Below are 17,774 nucleotides of genomic sequence, written 5' to 3' on the forward strand. Positions count from 1 at the left end.
TCTAGGGTCTAATCATTACAGAGCAGTGGTACTCCATAACATTCATATGCCATAACTTGTTCAGCTGTTCCCCAGTTGATGAACATCCCCTCAATTTCCAATTCTTTGCCATTATAAAAAGTTGTTATGAATATTTTGAAACATGTAGAACTTTTCCCATTTTTATAATTTCTTCTAGATATAGGCCTAGTATTGGTATTGCTAAGTCAAAGGGTATGATCAGTTTTATTCCTCTTTGGACATAGTTCTGTATTGCCCTCTGTAATGGTTGGATCTGTTCTCAACTCCACTAAACAATGCATTGATGTCCCAATCCTCCCACAACTTCTAACGTTGTTTTTCCCTTTGCATTTCTCTAATCAGTAATGACTTGGAACATTTTTTCATGATTATCTATATAGCTTTAATTTCTTCATTTGAAAATTGTCTGTTCATATCTTTTGACCATTTATCAATTGGGGAATGACTTGGAACCTTACAGATTTGATGCAATTCTCTATTTTAGAAATGAGACCTAGCTGTGAAAACTGTTTCCCAGCTTTCTGCTTTCCTTCTGATTTTGGCAGCATTGGTTTTATTAGTGCAAAAACTTTTTAATATTGTCAAAATCATTCATTTTGCAGTTTATAATCTACTCTATTTCTTTCTTAGTCATAAATTTGTCCCCTTTTCATAGATCTAATAGAAAATTTTTTGGACTATTAATTTATCTATGGTGTCACCCTTTATATCTAAATCCTATACCCATCTTGACCCTATTTTTGTATAGGGTGTGAGATGTGAATCTATGCCTAGTTTTTGCCATACTATTTTCAAATTTTCCCAAAAATTTTTATCAAATTGTGAGTTCTTATCCTAGAAGCTAATGTCTTTGGGTTTGTCAAACTGTAGATTACTTTAGTCATTTACTACTATTTCTTTTGAACCTATCCTAATCCACTGATCCATTACTCTATTTCTTAACGAGTACCAGGCAGTTTTGATAACTGCAGCTTTATAGTATTGTTTTAGTCACCTTGCTTTACATTTTTTCATCAGTTTCCTTGATATTCCTTTTTTTTTGCATTTTTATTTCCTTTATTTTTTCCTCTAACATGTTAATTTCAAAATTAGGATTCCCCCTTGTTTTCTCTAAAGAGAAGGCCTTGGTCTCAAATTCTTTTATCTTATTCTTCTGTAAAGTCATTCTATTTCCATTGGCTGTTTTCTTTTTCACCCTCAAGCCCATCTCTGGTTTTTCAACCCTTTCCCTTGTTTTGGAGTTTTGCTTTACTTATTCTATGTTCCTTCATCCTTTTATTTAGCTTTCTAAGTCTCCCTCCCCTCAGTTAAGTAGTCAGGCAAAATACTCCCCCTCTCTATCTGCTCCTTTCTTCAGTAGTATTTTTTACGATTTATCTATTTTTATATTACAATAATCTTGGTTTTTTTTTAAAGGTTTTTGCAAGGCAATGGGGTTAAGTGTCTTGCCCAGGGCCACACAGCTAGGTAATTATTAAGTGTCTGAGGCCAGAATTGAACTCAGGTCCTCCTGACTCCAGGGCCAGTGCTCTATCCACTGTACCACCTAGCCGCACCTACAATAATCTTGTTAAAGTAAACATAATTCCCCTCCCTCCAAAATGATAGAGAAACCTCAAGAAAAAAATAAAATGAGAGGAAAAAATTTACTTCATTCTGTGTTCAGATACTATCAGCTGTCTCTAGGATGGTTGCATTCTTTATCATAAGTTCATCAGAGATATATATCTTTTCCCACAGTTGCTATTGCTAACTGTATTTCCCTCCATTCTATTCCTCTCCCATTTCAGTTTATCAAATTTATTGGCATTCAGTTAGGCAAAATAGTTCCAAATTATCTCTTTAATTTCCTCCAGTAGGGAAGAAAAGCTCTTGAAAGAACTGGAAGAATACTACTGCATTTTTCATTTCTTCTAGATTTACAAATATTTACATATATTGTACTTGTAGAAAAATCTATTTTTTCTTTTGAGTCTTTGCTTACATGTTATGCAGTTAGAATTGCAGTAATTTTTGATGCTTGTAGTTTTATTAAACTTCCTCCCCTCTCCAGCTTAATGCATTAATTGGGACTATGTACTTGTGCCAGGTTATGCACTTTTGTGGTAGTTGTTCCTGCTCATCTTTCCCTGAGTTTATGGGCTAACCTATTCCTCCCATAGTTTATTTAAGGTTATTTAAGGTTCAAAGACTACATCTTCAAAGCTCTTTCTGGTATCTCAGCACAGTCTCTGGACCTGGGATGTCCTGGTGTGAACTCTGCAGCTCCATACTGGTTGGTACTGTGCTAGTTGCTCTTCACTGCCATTCCCTGAGGCTTCCCTAGGGCTTTTTTTTTTTAGATTTTTTCAAGGCAATGGGGTTAAGTGGCTTGCCCAAGGCCACATGGCTAGGTAATTATTAAGTGTCTGAGACCAGATTTGAACTCAGGTACTCCTGACTCCAGGGCCTGTGCTCTATCCACTGGTCCACCTAGCTGCGCCCCCCCAGGGCTTTTTCAAGAGAACCCTTTACTCTTGGCATCTTCAGTCATAAGGCCTTGAGATCATGAAAAGTTGGACACATTTGGAACAACAAGCAACAACAACAACAAACATTTTCATCATTACAGTCCTGGGGATAATAAAAGGTTCCTTATACATGGAACACAGCCCTCACAGAGTTGTTGAAAAGATTGTTGTGAGGATCAAATGAGATATTTGTTAAGTATTTAGTATGTTTTATACATAACAGGAGCTTAATAAATGCTTGCTCCTTTCTCCTTCCCCTCTCCTTTCATAGAAACATCCCATATAACAGCATTTTTTAAGATAAAAACGAGGATATCTTATTGTCTGATCTTGTTACTTAAGACTTCTTTTTAAGGATATGATTTCTCTCTCATCACACCCAATTTGGATCAAGGTACAACATGGAAACAAAGTAAAGACTGACAAGAGTGCTTTCCGTGGGGGGAGGGAAACAAGATTGATGGGAAAATTGTAAAATTCAAATAATATCTTTAGAAATAAATTTAAAAAAAAGATGAGGGGATGGCTAGGTGGTGTAGTGGATAAAGCACCGGCCTTGGAGTCAGGAGTACCTGGGCAAGCCACTTAACCCCATGTGTCTTGCAAAAAAAAAACCTAAAAAAAAAGATAAAGAGGAAATAAATTAATACATTGAAAAAGGCTAAAGGTATGTGCCATGTGAAATATTTGTAGACCTCCACCCTTGCAAAGGGGAGTATCTTCCCAGATCTCTTCAGCTATTATTTTTCTTTATAATTTTCCAATATTCACTTGATTTTTTTTTCCTGTGTGGTTTGTATACATTATTGAGGATGTTTTCTTGTTTTTAAGTACTGTACTCTGCACCAGTACATGTGGTTCTTTCCATGCTTCTATTTACTACATTCATTTCTTACAGCACAGAAATATTCCATCTCATTCATGAACTACAGTTTTTCTCCAATTGATAAAAATCTATTTTGTTTCTAGGTCTTTGCCATTACAAAAAGTGCTTCTGTAAATATTCTGTTGTACATGGGGCCTTTCTTCTTATCAGTGATCTCTCTGGAGTATAAACTTAGTAATGGAATCCTTGATTAAAAGAATATGAATATTTTAGTCACATCAGTTGCATATTTCCAGATTGCTTCCTCAAATGGTTGTATCAATTTGCCACAGCCAAGAAACATGTTTTTTATCACTCCACAACCTCTCCAACATTGATTTTTGTCATGTTTACCACATTAAAAAATGGATGCAAAGATGACAGGGTTAAGGTAAAACCTCAAGGTTGTTTCTATTTGCATTTCTCTTATCAGTAAAGATTTGGAGCATTATTTCATGTGGTTTTTTAATACTTTGCTGTCCTTTTAAGAATTGTTCATATTTTTGACCACTTACCTATTGGGAAGTGGCTATTGATTTTATACATACATACACATATATTCTTTTTATATGAGTGCTTGTATGTGAAGTTATGTGTTTGGATCTGTTAATTGTTAATATATCTTGGATGCCAAACCAATTGTTTCAGAGAAATTCGATACAAAGATTTTTCTCCTTCAATAACTTTCCTTGTTTTCAGTACATTCATTTTGTCTGTATAAAAGCTTTTCAGATTCATGTAACTGAATTTACCTATTTTAACTTCTGTAATTGCTCCTATCTCTTTAGGTTAAGAATATATTCTGCCCATAGCTGTGAGTATATGAGCTACTTTATTTTTTTTTTAATAGCACTATCATCAATAATTAAGGTCACATCCACTTTAAATGTATTATGGAATATAATATCCAATTTGTCCAGTAGTTGTTTTTTTTTAAATCAGGGAGTTCTTTCTAAAGTTGAGTTAATTTGTTTGGTTTTCCGTTTTGGGCTGTTCCATTGATCTACTTCCATCTTTTAACCAATACCAAATAGTTTTGATAACTGCTGCTTTATAAAATAGTTGAGTTCTAAAAGTGCTATCCTTCTTCTAATCCTTCCTTTGAACATTTCCCTTGATAATCCAGATATTTTTTCAAATAAGTTATTGTTTTTTAAGTTCACTTTGATAATTTGATCAGTATAGCATTAAAAGCATAAATTAACTTTGGTAGTATTGTCACTTTAATATTGGCATGGTCCAGACATGGGCATGAAATAATCTTTCAGTTTAGATGTCCTTTATTTCTTCAAGGAACATTTTATATGAACATCTGTACAGGTTTTTTGTGTACTTTGGTAGGCTGATGACCAGATACTTTCTTCATTTTGTAGGCATTTAGAATGGGACTTCCCTATTATTTCTTGGATTGTTATATATGATATGCAGTCAACTTTTGAGGGGTCGTATTGTACCAATTTTGCTGAAACTATTGTCTCATTATCTTTGATTCTCTAGGATGTTTCAAGCAAACCTAATAGTATAGCCATATATATAAATGTAGATATAATTATCATTAGAAAATAAGGATAGTTTTATCTTTTCCCTCATTTTTATGCCATTGCCAGCATTTCCATAACTATATAAAATGACATCCTTTATTCTTGTATTTATTGGGAAAGGTGCTACTATATCCTCATTGCACAAGATGCTTACTTTTTTTTTTAGGTTTTTTGCAAGGCAAATGGGATTAAGTGGCTTGCCCAAGGCCACACAGCTAGGTAATTATTGTCTGAGACCGGATTTGAACCCAGGTACTCCTGACTCCAAGGCCGGTGCTTTATCCACTACGCCACCTAGCCACCCTGGATACTTTTTATAATAAAAAATATATTTTGTTGAGCATGAGTATTATACTTTTGTCATCTTATAAGCTTGTAGATTTAGATGTTTTGTCTGCTTCTTATGAGATAAGCATGTACTTTTGGATGTTCTTGTTTTTAATGATTATATTATTTTCCTAATGTTAAACCAAGTTTTCATCCTTATAAACCCAATTAGATCATAATTAATGACTCATCTCATTGGAGATCCATAAGTAAAATATCAGTGACTACTTATCTACTATGTTGAATTGATTTTTTTTTGGTTAGATTAACTGGCCATTGAGATCCTTTCCAACTCTGAAATTCTTTCATTCTATATCAAGTTGTAGAATAGACATCCAAATACCATTTCCATATGCCATCTTCTTAACTATTCACTTCTCATCTGTCTTTCTGTGCTTAAGTTCTCTAGCAAAAATATTTAAAATGCTGTTTATATTTCTAAGATCATCTTATTCAGATCTCTCGAAAAGCTTTCTAGTTTTGCTTTCTTTTATTTCTTCCTCATGTGAAACTGAGGTGATCAATACTAGGAATTCAAAATCGGCATAGCTAACAATATATATTGATATAGTCTTGGAATATTTTTCCCATTCTAAGTATGCACCTGGGAAAACAGGCTATCGGGGAGTCAGAAACTATTCTTATATTTCCTTCTGACCTAATACTGCATGACTTGTCTTATGACACTTTTGAACCCTCATCATTCCTAGGGAATAGAAGTGGTACTTCCAGATTATCAGCCTGGGAATCAAGAGATTCATGTTCTGGTCCCAGCTTTGCTAATTAGCAGTGCAGAACCACTATAAGACCTTTCCTAATCCTCCAAATTATGACTCTTTTCCTCTTGAAATTACTTGACTGCTTATTTTAATCAACCCACAGAATGCAAATTCCTTGAAGGTAGGGACTCTCTTCTGAATTTCTAGTGCCTAATTTGGGAACTTCTACAGTCTAGGAAGTTTAACTAAACCTCTCTGATCTCTAGAATTGCTTCTAACTCTGAAGTTCTATTCTTTATGGGGTGGCTCAAAGCTATGGAGTTTCAGGGGATGCCTCTTCCCTTCCTTGTCTTTTTTCTTTACCATATACTTTTATCTGAACTGGTCTTAGGGCAGTGTAAAGGTAAAAGCTCCTTCCCCTTCCCCCCCCAAACTGGAACCAATTTTATTAAATCTGGGGGGGAAGGGGGGAGGCAAGGGATTATAGAAAGCCTTCAGTAACATATAGGTTGGAAACGGAAGGCAAGAAGGAGCCAACAGCTCTGACAATTTAAATAAAAAAAAGTATAAAGGCAGAAAATACAAGTGTTGGGTTTTTTTAATTACATAATTCACATGTAAGCAATACACCAGCCTACTCCTTCTCTCAGTATTAGGTCCTTTTTTGTAGAGTAACCTTCAAATACCTTGTAATACTGTATTATACACTATTTAGAATGACTTTTTTTTACAAACCAAATGTATACAGTTCTGAGGACTCACTTTATTACTTGGGGGTATGTCTTCAATGTATTTAGACTATTAATCACTTTTGCCACTCCAATTTTTAATTCCTGAATCAATCACACACAAAAAATATTGATAGTTTAAAAGTTTTAAAAAATAAAGCTACACCCATCAATTGTTTTATATATTTTTGACAAAAATAAAAACACAAGTCCATTCAGTAGCATTTGCAGTAGGTGATGGAGAGCCCTGATTCACATCTGTCTGAAAGCTGACAAAGATCAGGATAGAAATTCCAAATCAGAGCAATTGTGGTCAGGTGGGGTAATGATTTTTGATTTTGATTTGTGCTGGAAGCTAGGGATGAATTCTCCTCAGTACATAATGGCACAGCCAGAAAATACAATATTATCAATTAAGATCTAACAGCTACAAACATCAGTTTATAGAGGAATTTAAAGTAGTTTCTGAATATCACAGGTATAAGAAAGATAACTGGAAGAGAACTTCCGGGTCATAAAACCTGCCATTGCCAGTGATAGCCTGACATCAGCAAGCTCTTGGCTAACTCTCTAGAAGGGCTAGTTGCAGCATTGGTCATCTCTTGCTAGAAGCCTAGGGTAACATTTCTCCTGGATGCCATAATTTCCCTCTTAGCTGTGTTACTGAGGCAATATAACCTGTCAGAATCTTTATGAGATAATCTTTCAGATCACAACCAGACAGAAAATAGCACGGAACATAATCTTTATATCTGGGTACAATGTGGCTCACATACCATCAATAGAGCCTAGTACAATACCAGTGTTTCATAATTAGGTTAGGATCTCAGGGTCAGAATATCTTTCATGCTTATCATGAGGTAGCAAGGTAGCTCTTTCTTACTTTGATAACTGGAGGAGTCAACAATGAAGCTTTGAACAGTTTGAAGATATTGTCAATAGTGAGGACAGGCAATATCATCATCCATGGCAAGCTTTAAAGTGTGGTCAACTTCTAAAACACAGAGGTGGTGTTGCAGCACCTGAAAAGGTGGGTAGAGGCTAATGTGCTCTGCTCTGGCTGGTGCTCAGTTTCACTCCTATCCTTACTGAGCCTCGAGTTCAAATCTAGGCTCAAGACTACCCACTAGGTGCGTGACCCCAAGTAAATCACTAAACCTGTTTGCCTTAATCCACTGGAAAAAGAAAAGACCCAAACTATGTAGTTGTCCTTGATAACTACTTTTTTTTTTTAGTTTTGGCTAGGCAACGGGGTTAAGTGGCTTGCCCAAGGCCACACAGCTAAGTAATTATTAAGTGTCTGAGGCCAATCTGAATTCAGTTACTCCTGACTAGAGGGCCAGTGCTCTATCCATTGCGCCACCTAGCCACTTATGCTTCTTGAGGCTGACAAGAGGCATACTTTCTGACCTCTTCTATTTATTCTGAGGATTCTCCAATTTTTAAATGCAGATTAGGAATGTCTATATTATTTTTCTCTGGGTAAAGAATCAGAGAGAAGTAGTAATGGAAAAAGGTTGGTTCTAGAAGTTCATTTTATCACTGAAAAAAATATAACCAGAAACCTCAATTCCTTTCCTATTTTAAACTATTTGAGGTCTATTGTGACTGGCTAAAGAAATACAAGAATATAAAATTCACTCAGATCTAATACTGGGCCAAAAATGAATTTAAATAATGGTATTATAAAATCCCCAAACAGCAGATTATAGCTGAAGACAAAGCTTTCATGAAAGCTGCTTCTATCTTCAGCAAAACCTACTTAAACCTCCACAAATTGTTCTTCAGCTTAAAATGTTCAATTGATCTCATTTTTTTCTCTTCTGTATTTTTTGATGTGCAAATGGCACGACTGGAATACTACACCCTAGTGCAATAATATATTCCAGTCTTTTCTTCAGATTTTAAGTTCCTGAAGAGTGGAACCAGTGTCTTAGTATTCTTCGTGCCTCAGCCAGGGTATTGCACACAGTAAAAATCAATCTTAACACACCATACCATCACCCATAAAAATTATACCTTTTTGCTCTTCCTTTTAAATTCAGACCATTTGTCCCCTAATACACACAAGACTTCCTAGTCAATACAGACTCCATAATCTAATCACTTTGATCCTGAATCACACTCTCTTGGTTTACTTCTGGGATGCAGACCTGAGAAAAAGACAGTGAAGGCAGCAGTATGGTATGAGGTGGGAAAGTAAGTTTTCAGATTAGTGAATCTCAAAATACTACCCATGACACCTACAATGTTACATTACAAAATCATTTTCCTGGATCCTAGTTTATCTGTAATAAGAAGGGGACATAATAATCTCCAACAAAGGTCCCTTCTAGGTCTAAATATTGCCACATACCATGCTCACTGTTATTGAACAGCCTACCTTAACTTCCTTTGCCCTTTCTCTAGATCTCTATTAGTACCATTTACAAATTTGAAATCCATCAAGCTCCAATTTAAACTTTCCCATAATTTCAAATCACTTTTCTTATAACTTCTAATCTAGGATCTGATATTCTCTAACTAAAATGTGAAACTTGAGGATTGGGGCTGTCAGATTTGTATTTCATGTGACAACAATTTAAGTACTTTGAATATCTCCATGTTCCCCAGTGTTGCTACATTACAGAATCAGTTGAACTGCAAGGGTGTATTTTAGCAAGACACTTTCAATCAGAATGCTAAGAGCACTTTTATGTTCTTTATGTTTTATACAAGGATTTGAAACATGGCCCCTCATCTGTCAATATTTACACAATAATCACCAGAACATAGTCAACATTAATTCTTAAAACAGATGATTTTTAAAAATAGGTTTAGGGCTTCCAAAGCTTAAAGGCAAAAAAGAGAAGAGCTGATAATGACAAGATGTCAAACAAATGCAAGAAATAGTAAACAAAGTTTAATATGGTCTCATGCGCCCTGAGGTAGGTGGCACCCTATTTGGAGGAGTGATTGCTCTATCCAAATAATCTCCTATTTGGAACTTCTGAGACTGTAGGGTCATGGAGTCATCAGTCCCCTTTCTGCCAGACATAGTACTCCCAATCTCTTTCACTCTGTAGAATGGGAAACAAATTAAAGTGTCAATTATTTACACTTAATTACTTTTAGAATATGTAGAAAAATTAAGAATTTGCTATTAGACAAAGTTGCCTCTTATATATCTTTAAAATACCCCAAAGCTGAATAGGTCATCTTGTTTCTGTGCTGTAAGTCTTTTCACCCCAACTATATTGATATTTAAACATAATAACTTAATAACTAAATTTATAAAAGTTACCTACCGATAACCAGGTCTTTTAAGATCCGTAAAAACAATAGCGAAATTGAAGTGTGTACCCTTCTTTCGAGCTTCTGGGTAAACCTCTTTTACTAAACTAGTCAATTCTTTCAAGGTTGCATCCATCCTAAGTGAAGAAAATTTCAATTTACTTGAATAATAAAATACTAAAATTCCTTTATTTTAAATTAGCAAATGGATTAATACTAAAAAGTTTTTATCTGTTCTTGCTTTGTAATAGCTTGTCTTCAACAGCTTTGGTTAGGGTCTTAAATACAAGTAGAGTCAGAAAGCTACTGGAAAAACCATTAACAAATTTATCCTAGATTCAAGTACTGGCATTATTACTTATTCATTATATGACTGTGGACAATTATTTCATTTAGTCTCTAAAATCCCTTCCAGCTCTAAATTTATGATCCTATCAAATCCAAGCTTCCTTTTTTAAGGTTTTTTGCAAGGCAAATGAGATTAAGTGGCTTGCCCAGGGCCACACAGCTAAGTAATTATTAAGTATCTGAAGCCAGATTTGAACTTGGGTACTCCTGACTCCAGGGCCAGCACTCTATCCACTGCACCACCTAGCTGCCCCATCCAAGCTCCCTTTTAAAAATTTTCCTGTTATTTTGAATTTTTATTAAAAGATTAACTTTGAGCATTTCTATATGCCAAAAACAGGAATTGCACCTGAAATAGTATCTCAGCTTTTTAAAGAAGTATGAAAATAAATTCAACACATTAGTCTCCCTCTTTATTTCTTTCAATCTCTTCCTTGTTCTATATGCGCTTTAAAAAAGAACTTTAATAGTCCTCTAATTTTTCTTTTGGCTATCATTTACTGCTACTCCTGCCTTAGTTTAGTTAAGCAAAAAAAAATCTCTGATACTACACCTCAAATTCATCACCTCTCTCAGAAAGTGAATAGATGATTTCATCATCAGTCTTCCAGAGTCAATCTCCTCAAAGTGCTCATTTTTAAAGATTAGGAAACAAATCCAGAAAATAAAATGAACAGCACAAAAATCACATAGATCACAAGCCAAAAAAATTAACGTTTTAACCCAAATCTTCTGACTTTCACATTCAACATACTTTCCATTCTACCACATACTTCTACACATACTTCTACATGGTCTATTTCCTAACCTGTAGATTAGGGTTAATGACCAGATAATCCAAGGCTCCTAATATCTCTAAATTTTATGATCTTCCACAAAATTAGTTCTCATCTGATAAATCTCTAGATTTATGGCAAGTTTCATCTCCATGTGACAGAGAGAAAACAGGTTCATATAGAACCATAACAGAGCCTAAGTGATAAGAATAAAATTCAAACTCAGGTCTTGTCTCCCAAGTGCAGCACTTTAGAATAACCTTTAAGTATTAACTTTTTTTAAAGGATTTTTTGCAAGGCAAATGGGGTTAAGTGGCTTGCCCAAGGCCACACAGCTAGGTAATTATTAAGTGTCTGAGACTGGATTTGAACCCAGGTAACTCCTGACTCCAGGGCCAGTGCTTTATCCACTACGCCACCTAGCCGCCCAAGTCTCATTTCTTACAGCAAAATGATAACCTATTATTTATAAATATAAAATTTGTGTAGCCATTCCCTAATCAACTGGCATCCATTTAATTCCTCATGTTTTGGCTGACACAACAAGTACTGTTATGAATATTTTCACCTATTCAGGAACTATATATATGATCTCCTAGGGAGGTAAAGGAATCACTCTTTTTGCATTGTTTTCTTTTTCATTCTATTATTGTGGCTGCCCTCCCACAATCCTGCCAACACTTGGAAATAACCTTGGAGGGGAAAGAGAGAAATTTGAATCAAGGAAGACTACTCAGAAATAATTCAGAGTGGGCTGTCATAAAAACTTATAACTGCCTAAGGGCATAGGTACATGTTGGAGAGGTGAGAGAGCCCCCAAGCTACTTTTATCTAGAACAGTGAACAGCAAACTAAACTCACATTATTATACATCCTTTTATTAGCTTCTTTCTTTTTTTTTTAAACATACCGTTCTCTAGCTTAGGGTTGGATAGGCTCATTGCTACAGCCACAAGGGTGATGAATTTTTGAGGCAACAAGTTTAGAGAAAAAAATTCAAATTACAAAAAGTTTATGAAGTTTGTAGTAGGTAGAGGACATAGAGAAAATAAATTTACTAATACTTCAAGGATATGCAATGTTAGTTCATAAAGTAATCACCAGGAACAGCTAGATGGCCCTGTGGATAGAGCATGGCTCTGGACTCAGGAGGACCTGGATTCAAATCCAGCTTCAAGTCACTTAATTGTCTAGCTGTGTGACCTTGGACAAGTCACATATTCCCATTGGCTTAAATAAAATTAAAAAATAATCACCATCAAACTTCACAATTGCATAGAGATAAAATTTACAGAGACTACAAAGTTAAACTCAACTCAACAAATAATAAATGTGTCCTATTCAAAACACAAAATAAAGGACATTAACCTTTTTTCCAGTTAGGTTCTCATCGAAAAGAAACTATTTGTGCACCACAGAAGTGGTGGAAATTTTGGAATCAGAGAACCCTAGTTACACCTGTATGAGCTCTGGTGAGTCAAAATAAGAACATTAAAATCTATGCCCATCTGAATTTTTTTTGGCAAGGCAATGGGGTTAAGTGGCTTGCCCAAGGCCACACAGCTAGGTAATTATTAAGTGTCTGTGGCCAGATTTCAACTCAGGTTCTTCCTGACTCCAGGGCCAGTGCTCTATCCACTGGGCAACCTAGCTGACCCCCATCTGAATTCTTGATGTTCATCTTTTCTTTAAAATCTTATTACAGGGGGCAGCTAGGTGGCGTAGTGGATAAAGCACCGGCCCTGGAATCAGGAGTACCTGGGTTCAAATCCGGTCTCAGACACTTAATAATTACCTAGCTGTGTGGCCTTGGACAAGCCATTTAAGCCCTGTTTGACTTGCAAAAACCTTAAAAAAAAAACCACACACAAAAAACTTATGGGGGGGGGCAGAGCCAAGATGGTGACAAGAGAGGATGTCTCTTAGGTTCTATCTCTTAAAACTTAGAAGCTAAGGACTCTAAGAGGGACCCAGTGAAGCAGTTCTCCAACTCAAGGTAACCTGGAAAAGAGTGGAAAGGTTCTGCTCCCCAGGGTTGGAGGGGTGGCCTGCCAGAGCTAAGGAACTTCAGCCTCCAGGAGGCAGCCCCAGGGTACTGGGAGCCTCGGCTCACAGAAGGGGAGGAGTTTCCTGACCTACACCTCGGGGAGCAACAGGCACAACTTGGGGGATCAGCAGAGGGGATATCTGCCAGAGTGAGTGAAGCTCAGCCCTCAGGGCACACAGCTTAGCAGCATGGCCAGGGCACCTGAGATCCAGGAACCAGAAGCAGGCAGAGTAGGTAAGCAGGACCCCCCAGGGCATGAGCTCTGAACCTAGGTAGGGGAGTGAAGAGAGGCTGCCGAGCTCTGTCCTCTGCCTCTGGAATAGGACACTGGGGTTCTGACCACATTCAGATCCTGATCGCAGTCTAGGCCAACCCCCACCTCAGACCTGTGGCAGAGGGGGGAGCTTATGATCATTCACAGACCAGGAGGGAAGACAGCGCCTCACACGCTGAGATGCTTGTGGGGGTGTCCCAAAAGCTCAGGAAGCACCCCAAAACCAGGCTCAGGCTGGGAAAATGAGTAAGCAGAGAAAAAGAGGAACACCATTGAGAAATACTTTGCCTGTGATCCCAAGAAGGATCAAAACACTCCATCTGAAGATGAGGAAACACAAGCTCCTGCATCTAAAGACTCCAAGAAAAACAGAAATTGGGCTCAGGCTATGACAGAGCTCAAAAAGACTTGGAAAATCAAGTGAGGGAGATAGAGGAAAAATTTGGGAAAAGAAATGAGAAAGATGCAGGAAAAACATGAAAATGAAGTCAGCAGCTTAGTCAAGGAGATCCAAAAAAATGCTTAAGAAAATAGCATACTAAAAACCAGCTTGGGTCAAATGGATAAAACAGTTCAAAAAGTTATTGAAGAGAAGAATGCTTTAAAAAGCAGAACTGGCCAAATAGAAAGAGATAAAAAAGCTCTGTGAAGAAAACAAATCCTTCAGACAAAGAATAGAACTGATTTTATGGGAAATTGGGACTGAATACTTTAAAACCAAAAGAATGAAAAATTAGAAGAAAATGTGAAACACATCTTTAAAAAAAGTGATATGGAAAACAGATTTAGAAAAGACAATTTAAAAATTATTGGAATACCTGAAAGTCATGACCAGGGAAAGAACCATGACATCATTTTCAAAGAATTACTACAGGAAAATTGCCCTGATATCCTAGAAGCAGAGGGCAAAATAGAAATGTAGAGAATCCACTGATCTCCCCAAGAAAGAGATGAAAAAAAAAAAACAACCCCAGGAATATTATAGCCAAGTTCCAGAACTCCCAAGTCAGAGAAAATATTAGCAGCCAGAAGGACACAATTCAAATATCTTGGAGCTGCAGTCAGGAACACACAGGACTTAGCAGCAACTACATTAAAAGCTTGTAGGGCTTGGAATATAATATACTGGAAGGCAAAAGAGCTTAGAATGCAGCCAAGAATCAACTACCCAACAAAACTGAATGTCCTCTTCCAGGGGAAAAGATGGACTTTCATTGAACCAGGGTAATTTCAAATGTTCCTGTTGGAATGGCCAGAGCTGAACAGAAGGTTTGATCTTCAGATACAGGACTCAGGTGAAGCATAGAGAGTGGAGAAGGGGAAAATATGAGGGACTTAATGATGATGAACTGCATGTATTCCTATATAGAAAAATGACACTGATAATACTCATATGAACCTTCTCAGTTAATAGAACAGGTAGGAGATTTTATAGATGAAGCATAGGAGAAAGCTGAATTTGAAGATATATTGTGGTATAAAAATGGAGTCAATAGATAAAAGGGAAATGTAATGGGAGAAAGAAAAAGGAGAGGGGAAATAGGCCAAGATATTTTAAGTAATAAGATTTTTCTTTATTACAATGAGCTATTGCAATGATATAGAAGGGGGAAGGTGAGGGGTAATAAGGGAAACTTTGCTCTCATCAGAGGTGACTAGGAGAGGAAAGAGCATATATACTCAATGGGGTATAGGCATCTGGAATAAGGAGAGAAGGGGGACAGGGGGAAGGGCGGAGGATGTGAGTGATGGAGGAGAGGATGGACCATGGGGAGAGAGTGGTCAGATATAACACATTTTCTTTTTTACTTCTTGCAAGGGGCTGGGATTGGATGGCCTGTCCAGGACCATAGGGCCGGCTGGATGCTGGGTAAGGGATGCTATGTAGGTTTGGGGCCTCTTGGCCCCAGGGCTGGGCATCTGTCTGCTGCGCCACTCAGCTACCCTACTGCAGAGACAGAGTGAAAGGAGAGAGAGAGAGAGAAAATATAGTATATGGTAGTGGAGAAGTACAAATGGAGGGAGTTGCAATCAGCAAAGGCAACGGTGGAAAAATATGGAAGTAACTTTTGTGATGGACTTATAAAGAATGTGATCCATCTGTGACAGAATTGGTGGTGTTGGAACACAGACTGAAGCACATTTATTATTATTTGGGGGGGGCAAATGGGGCTAGGTGGCCTCCCTGGGGCTGCATAGCAGGGATATCGTTGGGTGTCTGAGGCTGGATTTGGACCTGGGTGCTCCTGGCTCAAGGGCCAGTGCTCTGTCCGCCAGCTGGCTGCCCCTACTATTATTACTATTTTATTTGGAGTCTTTTTTTCTTTTTTTTGGTTTTTTCAGGGCAATGGGGTTGGGGTGGCTTGCCTGTCACACGGCTGGGTGATTGTTGGGTATATGGGGCTGTATTTGGGCTCGGGTGCTCCTGGCTCCAGGGCTGGTGCTCTGTCCACATCTACAATTATTACTATTATTTATTTTTTAATTTTAATTTTCTTCCTCTCCCCTTTACTTTATCGCTCAAACGAGTCTGGATAAAGCACCAGCCCTGGAGTCAGGAGTACCTGGGTTCAAATCCAGTCTCAGACACCTAATAATTACCTAGCTGTGTGACCTTGGGCAAGCCACTGACCTTTCCAGGCACCAACATCCTATCTTTCTATCCTTACAGGGCTATAACAAAGAAAGGGCATAAATAAATGAGATGCTATGGGGAAAAAAAAACTTATATTGCATTCACATAAGATAATTTCAGTTATTCCTGTATCTATTGATATCCAGTTTCCTTAGTCTATCCCAACAAATAAACAAGAACATTTTTCAAAGTCTGATCACAAAGCTTAAATCTTCAAAGTCAAAGGCAAGTGAGATATAGTCAACCCATCCCCCCCAGACTACCCCAGCATTTCAACAGAGATACCAAGAGTCCATGGAAACGGGGATGTTTTCCTGCTACAAGAACTCACTCAGGAAAGCCAAGATCTGCTAAGCTAAGGGATGGACTGTGCTGGGGCGACTGAGGCCTGAAGGATACATTTGGGGGTTCAGAAGACCCGGATTCAATTCTGACTTATCCCTCGTTTGGTAAAATGGCAATTTTCATAATAGAACGGGGGTAGGGGCGGCTAGGGAGTGCAGGGGGGATAGAGCACCGGCCCTGGAGGCAGGAGGGCCTGAGTTCAAGTCCGGCCTCAGGCCCTTAATACCGGCCTGGCTGTGTGGGCTTGGGCAAGCCTCCTAACCCCACTGCCTGTTACCCGGGGGGACCCGCCCGATGAGGCCCAGGGGGTCCTGGCCGGGGGCCGCCACTCACCACGTGTAAATCTGCAGCTCGCTGGAAGGCACGTTTCCTCAGGAGAACTCCTGGACTCAGTAGTGGCGGCCGTTGTTGGTGGTGAAGACCCACAGCAGCAGCGGGCACGTCTGCGTGCGGGGGCGGACACGCGGGACGCGGCTGAGCGCGGGGGGGGCTGCGGGCCGCCCCCCGCGGGCCCCCGGCCGCCCCGCCCCGCCCCCACCGCCCCGGCGCGGCCGCCCGCCCCTCCCCCACCCGCCCGCGAGGCCCCGCCTCCGGCGCCGCCGGAACCCCGGCGGCCCCGGGCCCTCACCTTCTCCCGGTCGATGGGCTTCTCCGGTTCCTTCTTAATTTCCTCCTGGGTGACGAGGGACTCCACTGCCATCTTCCTTCTGCGGCCTCCTAGACGCTCACTGTGACCTCCGACCCCGGCCGCGAGCATGAATGAACGAAGTCTCTCGCGAGGAGAATCTCGACAGACTTATAGGGAGGGAAGAGGCGGAGCAAGGCGAGGCGGCCTCCGGCGCAGGCGCCCGATATGACCAGGCCCTTCCTACGGCGCCTGCGCACTCGGGGCCCCGAGTCAGGGGGCGGGGTCAGCGCGGAGGGCGGGGCCCGCTTACGCTTCGGGCCCCGCCTCGCTCCCTTCCCGCCTCCGAGTTCTCGCACCTCCTTCCGGAAAGATCCGGTTTCCCCCTCGCTGAGCGGAAAAACCCCTTCCCCGGAATGCGCAAGACTCTCCTGGAGGTGTGACTTCCTGAACCGAGTTTATAACGAAGCTGCCTAATAAATGGAAGAACTCCCCGACCGCCCAGCTCCTTCCTCCGAAAAACCCATTGTCCTTTTCCCGAAGCTTCTCCCCCTTTCGGGACGAAAAGGAGCCAAAGGTCGAATCTGGGCTTCTTTGACCTCCTTCCGACCCGGCTTTGTTAACTTCAGGCGATTCTGAAATCACTCAGGCGAGGGTAGGTAGGCCAGCAGGCCTAAATCTGCTTACTAGAAAAACGTAGCCAAAATTGTTTAATCCACTGACCCCCCTATATACGGAGC

At 39.3% G+C, this 17,774-nt stretch overlaps 1 protein-coding gene across 1 annotated transcript; it reads right to left on the reverse strand.

The window, feature by feature from the left end:
* Nucleotides 1-9,384: 9,384 nt before the first annotated feature.
* Nucleotides 9,385-17,298, reverse strand: SAP18 (Sin3A associated protein 18). Its single transcript, XM_074216225.1, is given in 4 exon segments — nucleotides 9,385-9,770; nucleotides 9,999-10,121; nucleotides 16,743-16,852; nucleotides 17,038-17,298. Coding segments are annotated over 4 exon segments (519 nt in total). The 5' UTR covers nucleotides 17,167-17,298; the 3' UTR covers nucleotides 9,385-9,613.
* Between the last annotated feature and the right edge of the window lie 476 nt (nucleotides 17,299-17,774).

Source organism: Macrotis lagotis, chromosome 1 (genome assembly GCF_037893015.1).
Source record: "Macrotis lagotis isolate mMagLag1 chromosome 1, bilby.v1.9.chrom.fasta, whole genome shotgun sequence".
NCBI classification, from domain to species: Eukaryota; Metazoa; Chordata; class Mammalia; order Peramelemorphia; family Peramelidae; genus Macrotis; species Macrotis lagotis.